The 22661-nt window shown below is 40.9% G+C and overlaps 1 protein-coding gene across 4 annotated transcripts in view; it reads right to left on the reverse strand.

The window, feature by feature from the left end:
• Positions 1 to 5055: 5055 nt before the first annotated feature.
• Positions 5056 to 22661, reverse strand: part of Cep192 (centrosomal protein 192) — an 80143-nt gene continuing 62537 nt past the window's right edge. For 2 of the 4 annotated variants that reach the window (XM_028774282.1, XM_028774279.1), the window contains exons 38-46: positions 22109 to 22214; positions 21159 to 21369; positions 19437 to 19516; positions 18321 to 18416; positions 11995 to 12114; positions 11435 to 11556; positions 9163 to 9289; positions 8692 to 8750; positions 5056 to 5489 (exon numbers count right to left, since the gene is read on the reverse strand). In XM_028774282.1, the coding sequence (XP_028630115.1) occupies positions 5351 to 5489; positions 8692 to 8750; positions 9163 to 9289; positions 11435 to 11556; positions 11995 to 12114; positions 18321 to 18416; positions 19437 to 19516; positions 21159 to 21369; positions 22109 to 22214 (1060 nt within the window). In that variant the 3' untranslated portion in view covers positions 5056 to 5350. Of the gene's footprint in view, positions 5490 to 8691; positions 8751 to 9162; positions 9293 to 11434; positions 11557 to 11994; positions 12115 to 18320; positions 18417 to 19436; positions 19517 to 21158; positions 21370 to 22108; positions 22215 to 22661 lie in introns of all 4 variants that reach the window. The other 2 variants (XM_028774281.1, XM_028774278.1) reach the window with 1 other exon arrangement.

Below are 22661 nucleotides of genomic sequence, written 5' to 3' on the forward strand. Positions count from 1 at the left end.
TCTTTCCCTTCCTCTACACTCACGACTCATAGGCTTTAGTCTTTTTCATGGCGTCCCAAAGGTCCTGCATGTTCCATTTGCATGCGTTTTTTAAAAAATTACCTTTTTAAATTGAATTATCTGATTCCTTTACCTTATCATCAGGCACAGATATTGTCTCCCACATGATCCAGTCTGTTGGTGAAGCTTTCCAGTGAGCTTGTTGGACCTATTTCACATCCTTTTACATTAACACAGTTGTCTGTCTTTGAAGGTGAGATGTGTTTCTCATAGACAACAAAAAGTTGGATCCTATTTTCTAATCTAATGAGGTAACTTATTTTATTTCCAACTTCATTTCAGTTTGGGTTTTCTTTAGTATTTCTCTTTGTTGAATTCTATTTTCATACCCTCAATTACCTTTCTTGCTTTATTCAGCTGTTTGTTTTCTTGGACATCAGTCATGAGTTTATTCCTGTCCTCTTTAATTAATACCTTCATTTAGCTGTTGTTCATTTGTCTGGTGTGTGTGTGTGTGTGTGTGTGTGTGTGTGTGTGTGTGTGTGTTTGAATCGTGAACATGTTTATTATTTTCCTTTTAAATTATGTAACTTAAATTTCATCTAAAGTTGTTCTCAGGGGAGGAGTAAGGAAGGGGCCTACCAGCAACAAGGATAGCTGAGAGTCCTGGGTAAGCAGTAGGGAGAAGGCCCTACCAGTGACATGTGTAGTGAAGAGTTCTGGGGAGGCAACCAAGGATGAGATGCCCAAGGGAGAAGAAAGAAGAAGCCCCTACTGGCAACATGGGTGGCAGGGAATACTACGGAACTCTGTCCCCCCAAAAAAGGATTCCAGAGGGGATTAAAGTTTCATTGGCTTAGCCTTTCTTTTACCTCCGTGTTTATGGTGAAACTTGGCCCTCAGGTAGAACCATTGATAAGTGCTTAGGTCCTGAGGGTCTATTCCCACCAGTAGACTACTCCACTTACGGGCATCATCTCCAGAGGGGTGCATAAATGCCACTTCAGCTCTCTTAGATAGTCTCCTCTTGGGACTCTTCAGGGTTCTTACCAACAAGGCAGCCTTAATAGGATAATAGGATGTAACTCCAATTCTCAATATTCAAAACTATAGGAAATAAATTATTTTCCTTTATAACTTATCCAATCTCGGGGATTCTGCTACAGTAGCAGTAAATAGACTAAAGCCCAGTACTACACAGCTTTCAGCTTCAGGAGTTGAAATGGCTGCCTCTGAGGGGCAAGACTGCCAGAGTGTGGGCATCCCACATCTGTGTCTTCTGCATAATCTAGCCCTTTGGGGCCAAAAGATGAATGGTTTTTATGCTCAAACCATAGTTGCTCTTGGCATTTAATAAGCTTGGAATGCCTACAGACCTTAAATTGGAGTTCAGTTAAAACCGTCTCACAGGGTTCTTTGTTCCACATTTTTACTTGGGTATAAATTTTAAAATATTCTTAAAGACTATTTTATTTAAGGTCAGAAGTTTTTGCTTGTTTGTTTGTTTGAAGTTTTTGTTTTATTTTTATTCTGGTGTTGATCATTGAACCCAGGACCTTTCACATACAAAACATGCACTCTACCTAAAACCCAAGTAATAATCCTTACTCACAAAGTCACCAATCATTGTCAGATCATCACTAGATTTTACATTCAGTTCTTTACAGTATGGTAACATTGTCATGGTCGAATCTTCAATGTAACTAGCTTTTATCTTTAAATTAGTAGCCACTGTGTTCTCTATTGTTGCACAGCAAATTACCATAGATTTCATGGTTTAAATAACCACTTATTATTTTGGGGCAGTTTGACTGGGTGCTGCTCAGCGTTCTTCTTCTGCAAGGCTGCGAACATAGTATTGCCTAGGACTGGAGTCTCATCTGAATGCTCACCAGGGAAGTCCATTTACTGGCTGATACAGTTGGATCTGGGCCAGTAGCTTCAGTGTGTTTAGCTGTGGGTCACAGGCCACCCATAACCCTCCCAAGAAAGCAACTTGCTTCACTAAGGCCTATAAGGAGTCTGCTAGCAACACAGCAAACAGTACTTTTGGGAACATGACTACCAATGTGGAGGCATTCTACAGGAGGAAAACCAGTCAACCCTGAGGAGGAGGTTACATAAGGCTGTATGAGCAGGCAGCTGGGATCAGTATGGGCCATTACAGAAGCTGTCTAACACACCCGCCATACTCTATAGTAGTATTACAAAGTATTTTTAGAATGTTACAGTTCTGAACACTTTTAACATTGTCTGATCACCCTCCTATCCAAAATAGGAGATTGTATAAAACCAAAAGTAGAATAAATAATTCTTCAAAGAAAAGTGAATTTAACACTTTTAACTGTTTAGCTCACTAAGGCAATGTGTCACTGGCCTGTGGATAGCAAAGAAGAGTAGTGGTTTTGTGTGATTTCTGGATGCAGAAAGAGGTTTGGGAGACAAAAGGTCCCAAGTGTGTAAGGTAGAGAGATATACATTTACCACCAAAGTGTAGAGAGAATCTCCTACGTACTGTGTAAATGTGTGTGGGAAACTAGAGGAAAGCCAAGAAGCCTTGATGTGGGAAGGGCAGTGGTGGGGAAATCATACACCCCAGAAGATAAAGTGTATACCTAGAGGGGAGCATTTAGGCACAGCATGAGGGTAGCGCTCAGAAAACCTCCCAGAACTGGTGGCTATGGCAGGTGCTGCTGGATGGCCAGTAACAGTCAATGTGCATGTCATGTGAGGTGCTATCCAGGGGTCAGAGATGCCCCATGAGCAAGGAGGCCCAGGTATTCCACTTCCCGTAGTTTACATCCTCCAAACAAAGCAGGCTAACTAGGAAACACCTAAAAAAGATCACGTGAAGAGAGGAAGGATGCTGTGTGGGAGAACAGATCAAGGAAGACCCCTCTCATCTTGGATAAAAGTAGTCAGGAAAGGCCATCGATGCTGCAAAGAGCTTTTGAGATAGGAGAGAATGGCTCAGCTGTGGAACCTGACAAGCCAGCTGGAGATCAGTGAGCAGTGGTGATGCGAGGCACAGCTTGAGAAGCAAGCAGGGCCCTGCAGATGATGGAAGGCCTCCTGGCCTCCAGATCCCAGAGCAACCCTTCCTGTACAACAGTTGTGCAAAGCAAGAGGCACAGGAAATAGTTTACATTAAGATGTAGCTCTGCTTTATGGTGAAAAGAGGTTCTAAGGTTATATTGGCAGATGCTGAAAGTGGCCTGAAGATGGCTTACTTCAGATACTCTTCTGAGAGGCAACCTGGGGAGGAGGGCAAATTATTCAAACCTGGGGTTTAGGATGAGATAAACAATGTCATTTACCAAGCTGAGCAAAAACAGGGAGAAAGACATGTAAGGCTGACAAAGAACCAGGAAAAATCTGGGATATCTACCTGAAAACCAAGTAGACACATGAGCCTGGAGCCCAGGGAGATGAAGACTGGAATGTGGACATGGGGAGAGCAGAAAGGGCCTAGCAGCAGCTTCCACATAGGAAAGTCATCAGGAGCCACCACCCTGGAAGCTGACCTACTAGATGTGTCCACAGTTAGAGACTCTGATGACCTCAGCAATGGCTTGCTAGTGCTTCACAAGTGGGGACAGGATCAGGAACGAACTGTTCGTATCAACTGCTCTAAGATCCCAAACATGTTTCTTTTCTTTTTTTTTTGATTTTTCGAGACAGGGTTTCTCTGTGTAGCCCTAGCTGTCCTGGAACTCACTCTGTAGACCAGGCTGGCCTCAAACTCAGAAATCCGCCTGCCTCTGCCTCCCAAGTGCTGGGATTAAAGGTGTGTGCCACCACTGCCCGGCCCACAAACATGTTTCTAAGACAGTGAGGCATAAGAAGATCTAGAAAAAGGAGATGGTCTACAGAGGCAGTCACTTTTAAAGTATTCTGTGTGTTTTGATCCTTTTTCTCCTCCTGAGTACAGCAGAAACAAACAAATGAAGGACCTGGGGGATCATTACAAAGCATGCACTACTCTTAGCATTTCTGAAGCTGAATATGGTAAAATGCCCATACAAATGTCACATCCGTGACATGAAATCTACAATGAGCTGGATCAGGAAGAGCACTACCTGCTTAACTTGTTGAAAACTTTTTGCAGAGAGCCAAGTATGGCAGTACATGCCCTTAATCCCAGCACTTGGGAGGTAGAGGCAGGTGGATCTCTGTGAATTAAGGGCCAGCCTGGTTTATACAGTGAGTTCTAGAGCAGCCAGAGCCACAGAGACACTGCCTCAAAAAACAAAACAACGAATTTTTTTCACATCCCCCCCACACACCCCTTTTCTTCTTTTACACGGTTCTCACTGCATCCCACGTTGGCCTCTCGCCCTCTTCCATCTTGCTTCAGGTTCCTAAGTGCCAGCATTACAGGCATGAGTTATCACATCTGGTTTTGCAAGTCTGATCTCTAAGCAAGAGAAAAATGAGAATGCAGAAATTCAATTTTCTACCAGATTCACAAGCATGCCTTTTAACTGTTCTTGTGTGTTTGTTGTCTGGGAAACTTTATCCAAGCTTAAAAATGATACCCAGCCAAGATCCCAGGGCTACAATGGCAGCAACACCTACGCTGTGGGCTTGTACCACTTCCCAGAAGGCTGCTGGCTAGGCCTGTGACCATGCTCAGGAGATGCACCAGTGACTAGTCAGAAAGCAGTCACTCACCTTGCACTCCTGGGTGGCATGCTGCCTTCCTGACCTCACATGAACTGCTCCTTAACTCCTCCCAATCCCTTCCCATCCCTTTGAATGCCACAGAATTTGCCTTGTCCTGTTGGCAAGTACATAACTGTAAAGGTTATGTCCAAACTGGATCCAGGAGCAACTGTCCTGTCCAGCAGTAAATACAGCGAACAGGAAACAAACAAGCTTTCTCACCATCTCTACACAGAATATGAAGACTATCTCAACAACCAGCTAACAGACAGAAGCTGTATAACACAGAAAAATCAGAACAGACTCTAAAGCCTGCCTGTTCTTGGGGACAATTAGGAGGATAAAGGAATATTCTCATTTTTATAATGTGGCATCACATAAAAAGACAAGTTCGGCTTAAATATCAACTTTATTTGTAAATACACCACATTAAAACATATGCCATATTTTTTCAGAATGTCATAATCAATGTAAAAATAGAACCTTCTTCTCTGTAAATGTTAATACTGTGAGCTAGATACATGATATTTAGTGAGGGCTTCAGGAATGAATTCTTTAAAAAAACAAATCTATAATTTATACACATTGAATTTATCATACAAAATATATACAACAGCATAATTTTGATATAGAAAAATGAGATTGCCAAAAGATAAGCAAGTCATTTATACAACATGTATTCTAGTTAACTTTTTCCAAGGGATTCACCAATTAGTCGAACAGCAATACTCTTGCCTTCATCTGTCTGGATCACAAGTAAAGCTTCAAATCTGCCCACTGCCTCTGGTCTGAAGTGCACCGGGATGTGGATATAGTGTCGGGCCCTGTAAAAGAGGACATGGAAAGATGTGCACTGACAGTAGTCATCATGCCTGCTCTAGCACAACGCCGCTGCAGCACAGGCTCCATCTAAGAACCAAAGTACTAAACTGAATTCTACTTCTAATTTCTTTAACTAATATTAAACAAGATGCTAAAGAAAGGAAAGGGAAATTTTAAATCAAGGTGATATAGCTCCAGAGTGTCTGCCTAGCACGCCTGAGGTGTGTGGCTTAATCCCCACCCCTGTTCTTGTTTCCTTGAAGCAGGATTTTCATGTAGTTCAAGCTGCTCTTAAACTTGCTGTACGGCCAAGAAAGACCCAGAATTTTAACTCTCCCAACCTAGGGTTCTGTGACTAGTTACAGAAGCCAGGGATTCAATCATGATAAAAGGAAGCACACTCCCCAGTAGAGCTATGTACCCAAGCCCCAAAATAAACAAAATATGCCAATTGGATTAACAAAATATTGGAACTCTATCTAGGGCTAGCCAATTACAAACCTAAATCACTATCTACCTATAGATCTACCTATATAAAAATCCTGGCTTTACTTAACTCAGGCACCATACTGTACTGTAAAAAAAAATTAAAACGGCTCCCATTCTTATAACATTACTATGTAAATTTGCTCTAAAGTCTGAATTAAAAATTATTCTTGGAGCTTTTTTTAGATTACATAGACTGGCAAAGAGGGCCTATGTTAAAGAGCAATATTAACAGAGGCGTGTCTTGTCCATAAAACTGTCCCTGGATATACTTTATGGTTATAGCGAATGATCTTTCTATACTTTATGCACAGCCTGCCCATATAGTCAGCAACTTTTGGTTTAATCACTACAAGTCAAAGTCAGTAGCTTTTCAGACTGTCCCTTGTGATGGATCGTAGTCCCTCCTCAGAGTGACCGGATTTGAAGTTTGGTGACCAGAAGTGGCATACACTCTTACTAACAATGTCTAAGTGTTAATTTCATTAGGAAACATTATTACTAATGTTTCCTAATGAAACCCAGTAGTGGCTTTCAGATGCAGACAAGCATCCCAGGCTGGAAAGATGGCTCAGTGGTTAAGAGTACTGGCTAGCCAGGCAGTGGTGGTACACGCCTTTAATCCCAGCACTTGGGAGGCAGAGGCAGGTGGATTTCTGAGTTTGAGGCCAGTCTGGTCTACAGAGTGAGTTCCAGGACAGCCAGGGCTACACAAAGAAATCCTGTCTCGAAAAAAAACCAAAAAAAAAAAAAGAGCACTGGCTGTTCCTACACCAATCCCAGAGGACCTAATGCCCTCTTGTGGATTAGCTGGGATCAGGCACACAAGTTACACATATATACATGTAGGCAATGATTCATACACAGAAAATATAAATAAATCTTTTTAGAAAGCAGGAAAGAACTAGTTACTGAAATGTTGTCTGCTTATTTTCACCTGGGGTGAACCCATCCCCATACAAAAACATGATTAAAAATCTTTAAAAATCAAAACAAAAAAAAAGATATATTCTCTTGTGTTTCTAAGTTTCTTTAGATGCAGTAAATATGATCCAGCACCCATCCCCAGGCAAGCGCCCCGAGCACCCACACTGCCCTGCTGTGGCTTCATGACTGTGGCTGCAATGTGATTAGCTCCCTCAATTCCTGCCTCTGTGACCTTCCCACTACAGCAGAACAAACTGAGGTGAAATAAGCCCTTCTTTCTTAGGTTGCTTTTTTGTTAAGTATTTTTTCATTTTTTCATAGAAAAATAACTAAAACACCCAGGTTGTACACAAAAGTAGGGTTCAACTTAAGACAACATTCTCCAGCTCTAGGGCAAGAAGTCTACAAACTCACGTCAATAATAATATTTACTTTTACCTGTGTAACAATAAGCACCTTTTCTTTTTAAAGGACAGAGTTTTATCATGGAGTCCAGGACAGCTTCCAAATGCTCAAACTCTAAGGGTACAGACATTGCAGGTATATGCCACCATAACTATCTGCTCTTTCTACACATTTTTTTAAAGAATATTTCTTTCTTTCATTTATATGAGTACACTGTAGCTGTCTTCAGACCAGAAGAGGGCATCAGATCCCATTACAGATGGTTGTGAGCTGCCATGTGGTTGCTGGGAATTGAACTCAGGACCTCTGGAAGAGTAGTCAGTGCTCTTAGCCACTCAGTCATCTTTTGGAAACTGACTAAAATGCTATCTCAAAAAACGTATACATACATACATACATACATACATACATATATATGTATATGTGTATATATATGTGTGTGTATATACATATGTGTATATATTGTATTTGTCTAATATATGCATAATTATATCTATTATTACACATATATATACACATTATACACATAATATATAGAGAAATAAGTTCCTATTTTCTATTGGAACTGTTAGAGTACAATCTACAAGAATCTACAAGCAGCAGCAAAATGATGACTAAATCCAAGCAGCTTCAAACAGATGAACTACATCTTGTTAAAAATTGAGATAAAGCAAAACATATGAAATAATCTGACATTTCAATTGTCAAAATTACATTTGAATTTAGGTAGTGTCAGTATTTGACAAATTCATAGTGTCACAAAGATAACTAATTCTATACCAACGACAGACTGAATGCTGTAGCCCTACCCGTAAAACTTGTCTTAGACCTGATCATTTTCTGGCTTATACCTGTAATGGCTTAAAAATAAGTAACAAAAACAAAAATCATTGACTTCTGAGTAAAAAGAACACAGAGTCTAGACTTAAGAACACCCAGCAGTATCTGAAGGAAGACAACTGGGAAACATAACAATAAACATTTCCCTAATTCACTGCAGAATTCCTGTCTCAATTAGTGAAAATGAACTGGTGATGCAGTCCTGACTGGGGAAAGCAGCACTGAGCAGCAACAGTTACCAGGTAGCCCTGGGGTCATCAGGCTGTGTCTGCAGTGGAAACAAGTGAACAAAAGGGATTAGCATTGATCAAAGCCTTGTGGGGGTGGGGGGCATCACACTGTCAAGTGACCCAGAGAGTAATGACACACCAAGACAGGATTCTTCCATTGCTTGGCTTCTCATAAAGAGTGAGCAGTACGCCCCTCACTGTGTCGCCAATGAAGAAAGGAAGCTGCAAAGAGATTTCTCCTGTCTTCAATCCCAAAACACAAATGCTGTACCCTACCCCTCAGAACAACAGTGATTCTCACTGAGGTGATACTCACCTCAAAGAGTACTTGGAGTGTTTGATGTGGAAAGGTTTTCTGGGGCTCAAAAACTTCAGCTGGAAATTAAGAGGGAACACATTGTAACAGTAGGAAAATTTGGAATTTGTCATATATAAAACTTGGCTTAGCTTTAAAGATAACACTGAGTAAATTTAGGTTTAGCCAAAAAAAATTAGAGACTCATGTAACAGAAACACATTTAAAGAGTTTTAACATGAATTTTCTCTATTTTGATTAATGTAAATGTTATCTAGAAATGTACTGTGTAAGTAGAGGATATAAGAAGAAAAAGTTAAAAATTTTAAATTTGATTTTCAAATTAAAGACCATGAATTGCAAATAAATTTCTTTTCATATACAGACAACATTAAAGCATTTTAAAAAATGCATTACAACTGAAATATACAGATTATATCTCTAATCATTAAGAAAATAATTTTTTGACCCCCACATAACATTTCAACTTACTGCACGAGTGAAAAAAGAATTATTTCGCAAATTGACTTTCAGTGTCCTGGATTCCCCAAGTTTGGTTGGCAAGAACATGTAGACATCCTTTGGGGCATATACTCCTTGATGACTCAAGTCAAGCTGCCTGCTTTGGGAAGAAGTTTACAAAGACAATTACCAAGTCTGTAACTACAATGTTTCCATGTACTATACTGTGCTGCAGTGCAGCTTCCGACTGCTTCTACAGCTCAGAGACTCTTCTTGTTTTGGGGGCTTATCTAATCCATGTGGATGATGCCACAGGGAGGCTCTTCAGGAAGGCTGAGTTAGCAGCACTGTGAAGGTGACTTCTTTCCCATATTTGGTTCAGTTCTTGTCACCTGGACCAATCATACACCCATGGGCTATTCTGAGTTGTCCACAGATGCTGACCTCTCTGAGAACCTTGGCCTTTTGAGTGGAAATGAGGGTGCTGCCTCTGTTTCAATCCTGATTCTATAGACTGACCTGCCAATCTGTTCTCTACCCACTCTCTGGACTTCACTTCAAAACTGCTAACATGACATTCACCCCAGGCAGCTGTTTGTCACATTTCCTGTTTCCTTCTCCAGTATTTTTCAGAGCTTATGATCAAACTTACCAGTGTAAAGGCAGGACTGTCAGGGCCCCTCCGTTTGAGAACTGTGAAGGTGAGACTAGGCAATCCACCACCACCCCTACCCTCAACTTTAGCATCTCTGAGCATCATCAGAGCTCAGAGAATATGAGAGGAACAGATAAGTGGACAGCAGAAAGAGGATGTTCCTTACAAAGTTTTCTATTTCTTTAAAACAAAATGCATTACTGCTAGCATTAGAAGACAGATGACTAAATTTATATATTAAACTTAGTTGGTTTTAGTATATCTTCTTCTTCTAAAAATCTTATTCCAGAAATAAATTAGACTTAATTATCTATCTGTCATAAGAAAAATTTTCATTGGATATGATAAATATTACCATTAGAACAGTATAAATTAATGATATCTTCTTTTAAAATGTTAAGAATGTACTTTCAGGGCTGGAGAAATTGCTCAGTAGTTAAGAGTACTTCCTGCTCTGGCAGAGGACACAAGATTGTTTTCAGAGAGAACACGGTAGTTCACAACTGCCTATGACTCCAGTTCTAGGGTATCTGATACCTTATTCTGGACCCCAAGAACACCTGTATACACTCACACAAACACATATACTCATCAAATAAAAATAACATGACTCTTAAAAAAATAATGATCATGTACTTTCAATATGGGCATGCTTGTAACCCAGTTCTTGGGAGGTGTGGGTGGAACATGAGAGGTTTAACATCCTCCTCAGCAAATGCAGGCCAGCCTGGCCAAAACAAACAAGCCAACAAACAAACCCCAACTTTCCTAAGGTTTTGGTTGTTTTTATTTGTGTGCATATGTATATGCTTGCATGTGTGTAAGAACCTACGTCAGAGCACGTGGAGGCCAGAGGCGAGCACTGAACTGATCCCTTGGAGTTGATATTTACAAGGAGTTGTAATCGCCCTACAAGGGAACAGGGACTACTGAGCCATCTCTCCAGCCCCAGAATCTTCTTATAGAAAAATAAAACAGCACAACCATTTTGGGAAAACTACTTGCCAATTTGTTTTAAAGTTAAAATACACTTATCATGTGATCTAGCAATTTGTGGTAGTCATTAGTTTTTATTCAAAATGAATAAAAACATTTATTCTCCGAAATGCACATGAAAAACAGGTGCAGTAGTACATGCCTTTATTCCCTGCACTAGGGAGGCTGAGGCAGGTGCATTTCTGTTAGTTCAAGGACAGCCAGACTTATACAGTAAGACTCTGTCTCAGTGCCCCCCAAAAAGAAATACACATAAAATAATGATCATACTACTTTAGTTCATAGTAATCCAAAATTGTAGTATACTCAAATGTCGATGGGAAAATATAGTTTCATATAATGGAATGCAAAACAAAAAGAATAAACTCTGTATGCTCAACAGCACTAATGAATCACAGGAAGTATGATGCTGAAAGACACCAGATACAAAGATGTGCGTGCTTATGAAGCTAAGGCAAAAATAATCCTATGAAACAGAAGCCACAACAGAAAAAATTTTACTTCAAAAGGATACATTAGGACTTTTCAGAGGAGAGAGACTATCTTGGTGAAGAACGGAAGTGACTCTTGTAAGTACAAAGGTATGTTAGTGCTACACCGATATCTCACCAACATGCACAGAAACTCTCAAGATGGACACAGTGTACACACCCAGGCACGTGCGTAGTGGTCTCAAATACAGCACGCCTCCGGGACATGACTGCATTATCTACTTTAATAAGGGTGTCTCTGGAGGAGCATGAGTCTTCAGGATCACCTTCTGCTCTGATGCTCTGTATAGGAAAAAAAAAAAAAAAACACAAAGTGAGAGGAGAAAAGGAGAATACTCCAGAAAGCACAGAGACATTTCCAAAAAAAAGAGACTGTAAAGACATGATTATTTTTAAATCCTTTGAACTGCAAACTCTATTCTGTATACTGTCTAGTTTTGTTGCCCCCATGAAAATGCCCATACATATACATACACATAGATAGCAACTTACATAGTTAGGTCAAATATGGTTCATGTGGAGTTTAAGACAACAGAGGCTAATGCAGACTGCAAAGACATCAACTAATAAAGCCTGACAAGAATCTTAAGACATGAGGCTACACAACATACTAGTGAAAGTGAAACCATATCAGAAAAGTATTGTGTATTCTGAGATGTTTTTTCATTTAGGGTTTTTAATATATACATACTTGCTTATTATACCCAGGAGAATACTCACCTGGCCAGAGAGCTGGAATCTCAATGTGTGTTTCATGTGAGGTTCTTTAGCAGGGTGGCACTCAACATCCCAAAACTGGGCATAATGTCCTCTGTCTCTGGGCAGAAACATGATGGAGACCTACAAAACACATAAGGCAAGAGATGCAGACCCCAACTTTACACACAGACTGGAAATTCAAAGTTCAGTGTGAACCAAATAAAGCAACAATGCATTTACATTGGCTAGTTTTCCCTCTAAAAAAACTTAATTTGAGGGCTAGAGAGATGGCTTGGTGGTTAAGAGCACTAGCCGCTCTTTTAGAGAACCCAGGTTTCAATCTCAGCACCCACATGATAGCGCACAACCATCTATAACTCTAGTTCTAAGGGAGTCAATGGCCTCTTCTGGCCTCCTCAGGCACTGCATGTATGTGGTACACAGATATACATGACTAAAAAATTCATAATAATTTTAAAAGGAGGATTTGAACAATTTTATCACTAGTATGACATATCTAAAATATATATCTGTTAAAGCTGTATATAACATTTCCCTCAAATGTACAGTATATGCTTTTATGGAATGGAGTTTTCACAATACTAGAGCTGTGTCACACAGATCCTGGAGAAAATCCCACCAGGAAAACAATCTCCTCTTTCAACCTTATCAATGAGCCCTTCTCAGTGAGACATGAGAATAGAGGAAGGTGAGGGTCGCCAGCCTAAGAAAGCAATGGTGCTAAACTGTAACAGCACACAGAGTAAGTCATCAGAATGCTAGTCAGAGCTAGCTGCCCTGCTCACACAGCTTAGGTACACACAACCTGCACATGAACCTGTGAATGGTGGACTAAAGGACTAAAGGGCTAAAGGGCCCCCAGTGGCAATTCTGGTTGGTGACAACAGGATAAAAGTTCCCAACAGTGATCAGAGGTCTGTAGCAGTAACCAGGGCCCACGAAACCTAGGTGTGAAGACAACTAGACCATGAAACCCCAGTTTCTCATACGAGCAGTGTCCAATGGCAGCCCACAGTCACAACTGACTGGATGGGCCCAGCAACCACAAACAGAGCTGCCACCTTCTAACAGTCAGGTACTTACTTCCCTGCAGCTGCTGAGGCAGCAAGGGAAATGAAGCACAAAACAAAAGCAAAACAAAACAACCCAGCTGCTACTGAATCATGTAAGAATCTCCCCCAATCCCTCCCACCAAAGCAATAGGCTATGTTTGATAGCCTTAGATGTGAAAGATCCCAGTGTCGTTGCTGTGGTGACTAGGATGAAGCAAAACCCTACTAAATAAAAGCTAACAGGAGCCCTGAGTGCAAGTGAAGTGGGGAAACAGGCCGCAGCCCCCATGAGTGAATGTCTGTCTGCTCTCTTAGGAGATTACCACAACAAAATGGCTCCTGGTGGAATATGTAGAAGCAGCCCCTCTCCACAAAGGTCATTAGCCACCCACAGCTGAGAAAAACTTGGGGTTCCCTTTTGGCAGCTAGATATCTGCTTCCCTCCACTTCAGTGGCAGAGAATGGAGCCTCCTGACCTAGTTGAGTATAGCCTTGAGTATTGCTAAGCCCTCTTGCCCCTCCTGGGTTTGATGGGAAAGGAGAGCTCGAGAGAGACAGATATATGGGTTAGACTGTCTGAAGAGGAAGAGAAGGAAAACCGTAGATCCTGGCTCCCAGCCAGAATCCACTCAGCCTGCTCTGCAGCCAGGAAAGAAGACTACATTCAAGACAGACCTATTGGTAGCTTGCCACAGTGGCAGCTTCTGCTTCAAGTAAGGAACTCACTGGAACTCCTAATGTTCTGCCCTCAAGGATTCAACCTACAGCTGTCACTTATTCTAACCCCAGCCCCTAAGAAGCAAACAGGAATCCACTTCTCCACCTGTCTATAGCCTTCAAGATCTGCCAGAAAGACAAGAGGCTGCTATAACCTAGTTTCTGCAGACTTGCTCTGCAAGGAACTGCTCTTGGTTGGCATCCTGAGACCCTCTGAAGGCTTCAAGCTGTAACACTTGCTGATAGTCTCTGAGCTTGCACCTTGTGTACGGCACAGTGCTGTCCTCCACTTTCCTATTTAAGTTGTTGCTCCCAAGTGGCAAATAAAGCCCTGGCCCTTTTCCCTCCACCGTCTACCCACTTCATTCTTGAATATCTTGGGACAAGAAAATCTCACTATGATAACAACATGACAATATTTTAAAGTAGTACTTTATAAAGTCAGTGTTTAAAAGTTGTCTTTACCAAAGAAATTAGAGTTAATAACAGTGATCACCAATGAGTCAGTAGCTGAGTCTGAACTAATAAAACATTAAAACATGTAAGCCTCATGCGAACGTGTGACCTCCTTCCTGCCCCTGCTCAGTGTAAAGATAATAACCCAGATTCTGAGAGCTTAGAGGAAAGACAGAACAGCTCCAGATGAGAACACCCAGTCCCAGTCCAGGAAGCAGAGTGAAGCAGAGGGGGAGCAAGCATGAAAACAGTAACTTCCTACTCAGGTACAAAACAGGCAATTTGTCTAGAGCCAGGAAACATCAGGCCTCTTTAAAAATTAAACTCAAAGCAAACAAAGGGGGGGGGGGGGACATGGCATTACTGTCCATCACACACTCGATCCACATCCTGAAAACCTCCATCCACACTTACTACCTCAGCCTGCTGTTCTATCACACTGACTGCAAAAGCTAACTGCACACCACTGATACTTTTCAATCATGCAACTGCCCAGGAGCTACCCTATATTCCTATTTAGTAACTCCCAATTCACCAGGCTAAGCATGTATGGGATTGTTTCTTTGGTTTATTGTCAATGTCCTATCCAGAGAAAAAGTGTATCTGTTCACATTTCACTAGGAAAAGTCACACAACAGTAAAAAAAAACAAAATAAAAAAACACCACGGAACTTACATTTCTAAATAAACAAATATACATACACACACACACACACACACACACACACACACACACATACATGAATGAGAATTCCTGGCTCTCTGCCCACAGGAAGTGCAGCACTAAGACTTCATCAGAGAAGCTTCTTTGGACAGCAGATAGTGGCTAATGCGGAAACTCACAAATGGTCAAAGTGTAGGGACAAGTATCAAGGGAGTTCTCAGTAAATGGGACATCTGTACAACTGCCCTGTCTAGGCTCAGAGACCTTCTGGGAAGAGAGGGTTCAGAAGATGAAACTAAAACAGTGTCTTCTGGCCATGCCAGGACTGCTGACCTCATGCGTTCACAGCAGGGCAGTAACGGTGAAAATCCCAATCCACTTCCAGTTAGCTCTCGGCTCTCATGCTTGTGGCTCAGACTGCTAAGCTCTCAGCTACTGCTGCAGCATCATGGCTGCTTGCCTACTGCCATGCTCCCTACCATGAGAGTTATGGACCCTGACCCTTTGTAAGCCCTAAGTAAACTCCTAAGTTGCTTTGGTCACAGTGTCTTATCACAGCAATAGAGGAGTAACTAAGACAGCAGGCCTGCCTGCCTTGGAACTCACTATATACAACAGGCTGCCTCAAACTTAGATCTACCTGTTTCTGCCTCCAAAGTATTAAGATTAAAAGTATGTGCAACTATGCCCGGCAGCCATTTGAATTTACTCAGAGTATATATCCAGAAGGAGCCTTGCTAAGCATAATGAAACTCTATGTTTAGTTTAAGAATTGTCAAACTTTACTTATATGACTACACCATTATAATACATTCTCAACAGCAACACATGAGAATTCTAGTTTCTATATGCTTAGTATGCTTATATTGCTTTTTTGTTTTGTTTTGTAAGATCACATCTTAAACATTCTATTAAATTAACAATTAACAGCTCATTTCTGACTTTGATTGCATTTTACTAATGACTAACAATTCTAAGTGTTTTGAATTAATGGCCACTTGTATATCTTTTTGAAGAAACATCTATTTGAATCCTTGGCTCATTTTAGAAATTGAATCATTTGTCTAAGGCATAAGTGTTAAATATTCTAAATGCAAGTCCTTTGTCAAATATATGATTTTCAAGTATTTTTCCCATCTTGAGGATCTTTTTATTTATGGATAGAGTCGTCTGGATGCATAAGTATTACTAATTTTAACAATTCATCATTCCTTTATTGGTGTCATACTTAAGATGCCACTGCATAGTGAAGAGTTGTTGTACATATTTTCTAAGGGCTTTCTACTTATGTCTTGACATTTTATATTTCAGATCCATCTGAGTAATGTAATGTCTGTCAGTCTCATGTTTGGACACTTCTAGGTTTCAGTATCTCTGAGACTAAGTATTTGCTTTCTGATTATGTGTTCCTATGCCACCCAGTTTGTGGTGCTGTCTTAGAAGGCTCTGGAACCTTTAGAAATTTTGAGTCTAACTGAAGGAAATGGATCCCTGGGAACAAACTTTGATGTGTTATAGCTCATCCCACCTTCCTGTCCCTTCCTGTCTGTGCTTCTTATCCTGCTAAGAACAGGGAGTCCCAGCTGCACACCCCTGTCAGCGGTTTATCTCCTCCATAAAGGGCTGGATCCAATCAAACTGTGAGCCAAAACACACTTCCAGTCCTCAGGCTGCTGCTTGTCAGGCATTTTGTCACTGCAATGAGCAAAGTAACTAATGCTTTGGCGACAAGTGAGTCACATGTTTGACCTGCACAGATCATGTCATCCAACTGCTATTTGCTGTATTTTTCCATTTTGTCTTAGTTTCCTAATTAAGAATATCAGCTGAGCACAGACATGAGGGCTGAGTTCTATGCCACTGAATGTACCCTAGTCACCGTGTCCGGAACTGAGGACTGTGAGTCCGCCCCATGGGACTCTTCTCATGCTCTTTCCATTACTGTGGATCCCTGTGGATGCATCTCTATGAACTTTAGGACCACTCTGTCAACTTAAAACAAAAGTAACAGGAAACAATAGTGTATGAACACAGAGAAGTAAAAGAAGGTTGCATAGAACACACAATCAGAAAGCAAATGCTTAGTCTCAGAGATGCTGAAACCTAAAAGGAGAAGACTCCACTGAGACACACACACACACACACACACACACACACACATACATACATACATACATACACACACACCCTTTTCCTGCTTATTTTGTGATATAATACATAGCATACCTGGTACCATCTTCCCACATCCTGGTTTATGCCAATATCAACTTTTCTACTAATTATGAAATTTTCTATTAATCTCAAGATATATTCAGTACTATCAATGATGGGCTGTCAGCATGTCAAGTGCAAGTGTAACAGCTGAAACTAAGAAACCGGCCTGAAGATCAGTGACTCAGTACAAGTGTTACATTGTGGCTGCAATGAACTTATCCTAAATAAGTCTGGAAGAACCTAGAGTTCCTGTTCTGAAACTTTCTAACCATAAATACAACATCAAATGGATACCAGGTTAATTATGGAGTCCTCTATTCTAATTCTGACACGACAAAGTTCCAAGGCCTTCCTTCAAGTAACTTTCTCTGTTACCAGTGCCTTTAAAATTCTATAGCATTCACCTATTTGCTCTGGAATAAAGAATTTTAAATACAGCAACTTTAAAAACAAACTCACAAATAAAACAGAACAAGATTTAAAATATTTAAAGCCCACGTACATTTTTTAAAATTTTTATGTGCATATGTGTGTGTGTGTGTTTGTGTGTATCTGTGTGTGTGTATCCAGAGGCCAAATGAGTCAGATCCTTTGAAGGTGGAGGCAGTTATGAGCCACCCAACATGAGTGCTGGGAAACCACTGAGCCATTTCTCCAGGCCTCTGGATGGGGTTTTGAGTAAGACTACATATGGAACAATAATAGAAAACAGGTCATGAATCTGAAAGAGAATAAGAAGGAGTAATGGGAGCACTTGGAGGGTGGAGGGGAAGGTGGAAATAATATAACTATTATAATCTCAAAATATAAAAAAATAATTTTAAAAATCATACTTGGAAAGTAAATAAAAGTTCATAATAGCTGGAAGGTTTTGCTACCCATGAAAACATACTGAAAACTATACTGTGACTGTTGGATTTTTCTGAAGAATGGTGATTTCAATGGCTATGGCTGGTAGACAGAACTACTCTTGATCAGTGAAGTTTGATTTTTGACACCAGCAACTGCAACCCTTATCCCCACACTCTGTGCTGTTTAGCTTACACTTCTCTGGAAGCAGACGCCCCGCCACAGCACAACAGACGTGTGCTTGTACCAAGCAGATCTCCTCCCCAGTGGAGAGCTGGTCTAAAGAAAGCAAACTGAAGCAACCGTCACATGATTCATTCCTGGTAGAATACTATCATGCTCTTACCAGCTGTCTATAAAATTCCAAAACTCACCTTTTGGACTCCATGGCCTTCTAGTGTGCCAGAAATGGGAGAACATCTGAACGCTGTGTAGGTAGCTCTAAAAACACCTCCAGTTTCATCAACTCCCTGGAGAATAATCATTTAAAATAATTAAATGGCTATTTAATTATTATTTAAATGATAAAAATCATATCCAATAAACTAATAAAAGAGATCCCATTATTTTTAGTTATGGAAGACAGGACAAATTCATCTCAAATAGATCCAGAACACACAGTACATTCCTAAGAAAGAGCTTCCTGCCCAGATGAGCTCTGTACGTGCCATTACATTGGTTGTCGACAGCACACAAAAGGGTAAATCTGTCCACTGTGAGCTTGATGCTATTTATAATGTCAAATGACTGCCTGCCCCAAAGACCCTGCTGATATACATTTTAATACTATTGCAAAACTAAATCATTATTGCAATATATCCAGTAACTATCTACCTCAACTGTGTCACAGCCAGGCATACTGGTGCACACCTTTGATCTCAGCACTTAGGAACAGAGGCGGGAGGATCTCTACGAATTTAAGGCCAGTCTAGTCTACATAGTTCTAGGCCGGGCAAGGTTACATAGAACTCTTGTTGTAAAAAAGAAAAAAAAAAAACACAAAAAACAAAAAAACAACAACAAACAGTGTCACAAAATACTGAACCATACAAATGACAAGCTGTTCTCTTTGGGCAGTAGTACTGGAAGAGCAGTAGGTGGCATGGTGACAATCACCAACAGTGTTCCACCCCACCTGCAGTAGCTCCCATGAGCTGAAACATGACAGACATAACAACACGTGAACAAAGACCACAGTGCACATAGAAGGAAGCAGTGAGTGTACAAAGGCTCAATAAAGCCCTCAACACTTCTCAAATTAAATTATTCCAGATAAAAATCAGGACAAGAAAAATTAGATGGAGTAAGCACTTTTGTTTTGTTTTCCATTTTTAAATACAGTTTTCCAAGTTGACTCTCAGAATTATCTGGGTACACGGCATCCCCCCCTACAGAAAAACACAAGTGGCAGCACATACAACCAGGATGTCAACCTGCACTTGCATTCAGGGTGTGAAAGAGCTCAAAGTCTCAACAGTTACATGACTGACCTTGACATAAGGGGGAGCAAAAGATGACAGGTGCCACTTTACATCTGTGGGGCCACCATTCTCTAGTTCCAGATAGTTCTCTGAAAAGAAAAAAAAGTACCACTTGACTCCGAGAGGTTGTGGCAAGCAGTTCTGTGACAAACTTTATGACCTTACAGTCCAGGGGAAACTACAGAACTTTCTAAAGAATCAGATGTGTCAGATATCCTGTTTTTGGATTTTTTTCAAAAGCACAATGCCAAGATATTGAAAGCTTGAAACAGGAAAGCAAGATTACAATGGACTAGGACAGGTATCAGTGACTTAAATGGTCACACTAGAGGAGAGGCAGGTTCTGTCCTGGGTCCGACACCTCTACGAACACATCACCTGAGCACACAGCAAGCACCAGCCACAGTTTACAGGCCAGTGCTCAGGGAAACCACAGAGGAGGGGGAAGGGCATCAGTGGGCCCAGAGCTCAGGTGCACAAAACTTCAGAAGCTGGGTTACAAGAGTAGCTCACTGTGGGATCACTGAAAGGAGCTCACAAAGGAGAAGAAACGGAAGGCCAAGCAAAGGACAGGGCCAGGAGAGTCCTGAAAAAGCAGACTAGATAGGCCTAGAGTTAAGGAGAAGGCTTCCATTATAACAGAAAACAGAGACTTCACTTAGCCTAATGACTTCTCTATGTGTGAAGCAAAGTCGGGAGTTGAGAAAGTGAGAGGATTTGGAACAGCTGGGACATGGGCTGCTGGTGAGAACACGGTAAAGGAGCATCTGGGACTATGAACCTGTTTGCCCAGTAATGCTGGAGTAGGGACACGAGCAGCCAGACAGCTAAGTTTAACCATGGTTTAACAAGAAGGCAAGGAAAATCAAGTAAAGTGGGGAAGGCTATGGCTATGCAGACAGGCCACAGGATTCAAGGAGTCTAAGAAAAGAGGGACCTGAGCTGAGTGACAGAAGGCATGAAGGATGTGGGCCATGGAGTGGAAACGTCACCAAGGTTGGAAAGACTAAAATCTCTGGAGCAGAAGACAGGAAAGGTCCTGAGATAAAAGTAAGAGCAGGGTGAGCTACTGGGGTAAATGGTACAGGCCAGGAGAGGACTAGAAAGACAAAGTCAATGGAAGGTACCATATGTCTCAGTGAGACAGGGAGCCAAGTCCTTTATAGAACACCCAAATAATATTGTTCATTTAGCAAAGGTCTGCAAGGAGAAGGAGAAAGAGACAAAGATAAAAAAGAAATTATGTGAGGACTTTGGAGGAACCACATTTTTTTTTTGGTAAGAGTTGCTGTGATTATGGTGTCTCTTCACTGCAACAAAACCCTAAGACAGCCATCTCATTAAACTACTAGGTCAGAGATCTGGTTGGAACAGGATAGTAATGACCATCTAATGAGACCTAAATACAGTTATTAGAGCCCAAGCTTCAGATTTTAAGACTGTGTTTTCAAAACCATTCCATTATTGAAATGACTGCCAATGGCTCCATAATGCTCTCCTTATGTAAGAGTAAAATTTGTACTTATAATAACTCAAGGTGACCTTTCAGCGCAAGGGACAAAAAGTATAGTTCAGCAGGATAGCACTAACATGTGTGATGCCCTGGCTTTGATCCCTAGTAGACAAAAACAAATACTAAAACCAAAACAAAAGAAAAAAATAACTAAAAACAAAACACCAGACTGCACACAGCAACTGCTATCCAACCCACCTGACTTTGGAACACCATACCTGAGGTTTTACCAGGTTCTGTTGGAGGAAAAATCACTGTCTTGCTTCTAATTTCAACTTTTGTGGAAGGCGGTTTTGCAATTGGTTTTGTCAAATGACTAATGGAAGGCTCAGGTGGTGCTGGGGCAAGAATTCCAAATGTGCCGGAGGAGGGCACATGAGGTAAAGGTTCTTGAGTCAAATCTTCTCGAATTTGAACTTTTACAATTTTCTGAAATGAGCCAAATGAGTAAGACACAGAAGTAGCTATCAGTTTAAAAGACACATTCTGGTTTTCAAATTATGGTAAAGAAATTCCAAACAAATAAAACGTTGAGAAGTTCATCCAGATCTCAAATAATGTTTTGGTTCAATTTCCTCTCTCAGGAGTAGCCTTTCTCCTCCTCCTCCCTCCCTCCCTTCTACTATCCCTGCATCCATGTGCTGTGTATGTGTACACATATGTGCCTGAGTACTCATGGGAAAGTCATAGGATAACCTTGAGTGTCATCTTCTACAGTGTTTTAAGTAAGGTCTCTTGTCTGTTTCTATGTACACTGGCTAAGACACAACTGAGCCTCCAGGGACTCCCTGCCTCTGCTTCCTTCCTCCTGGAGGCTCATGGGGGTAAGCAGATGCTGATTCCTATGTCTGGCTTTTCCTAGGGTCTCAAGCTCTGAACTCAGGTCTGACACTTAGAAGGCAAGTGTTTTACCTACCGAGCCACCTCCTCTGCCTCCCTCCAACCTTTGTTTTTGATTTCAAAGCAAATAGTTACCAGGCCCTTGCTTCCCATCACTAGTCTCCCATGAAAACTGCTCAGATCACACAGAGCAAAATTCTGAACTAAGTGTTCTGTGTCAGAATACCTACTTGGGTTTCACTGACTTCTGAAATGTAAATGTTAATAAGGATGTGAAACTGAAACTAAAAATAAAAGGAACACTGTTCAGAAAAACAAAGAGACATACCTTCTGTCCGTTATCACAGTGTATGTAGATCAAACCACTCCATGGGAACATTGACTCTTTTGTGGACACGGAAAAATTAGGACTCACGAGAACTTGTATTTTACTCCTTTAAAAAAATTAATAATGAGCATTGAGAATATTCTTCACTTTTATAGTAGTAATGGCAAAGGTTAGAAATACTGTTCTGCCAATAACAAATCATTTCCTGTGGCTAGGAAAAAAAAAAAAACAGAGAATGTGGTTTTCTCTCTCAATTTCCTGACACAGTTCTTCTGGCCTCAATACCCAAAAAATGACAAACAAAAAGCATATTGGCATGAATCCACAGCCCTAAGGAAAACTCACTGGAATACAAACCATTGAACAAAGATACTATCTCAGAATCAACTCCAGATAAATTCAGACTACACAAACCCTGACCCAACTTTCAAGTAAACTGAAAGAAAATGAAGGAAGGGTGTGTGTGTGTGTGTGTGTGTGTGTGTGTGTGTGTGTGTTAATAATCCAGTTATTGATCTCTGTTTTCAATTTCTCTTCCAGGACCATGTATGCT

The sequence above is a fragment of the Grammomys surdaster genome, unplaced genomic scaffold (genome assembly GCF_004785775.1).
Source record: "Grammomys surdaster isolate TR1022 unplaced genomic scaffold, NIH_TR_1.0 239, whole genome shotgun sequence".
Taxonomy (NCBI): domain Eukaryota; kingdom Metazoa; phylum Chordata; class Mammalia; order Rodentia; family Muridae; genus Grammomys; species Grammomys surdaster.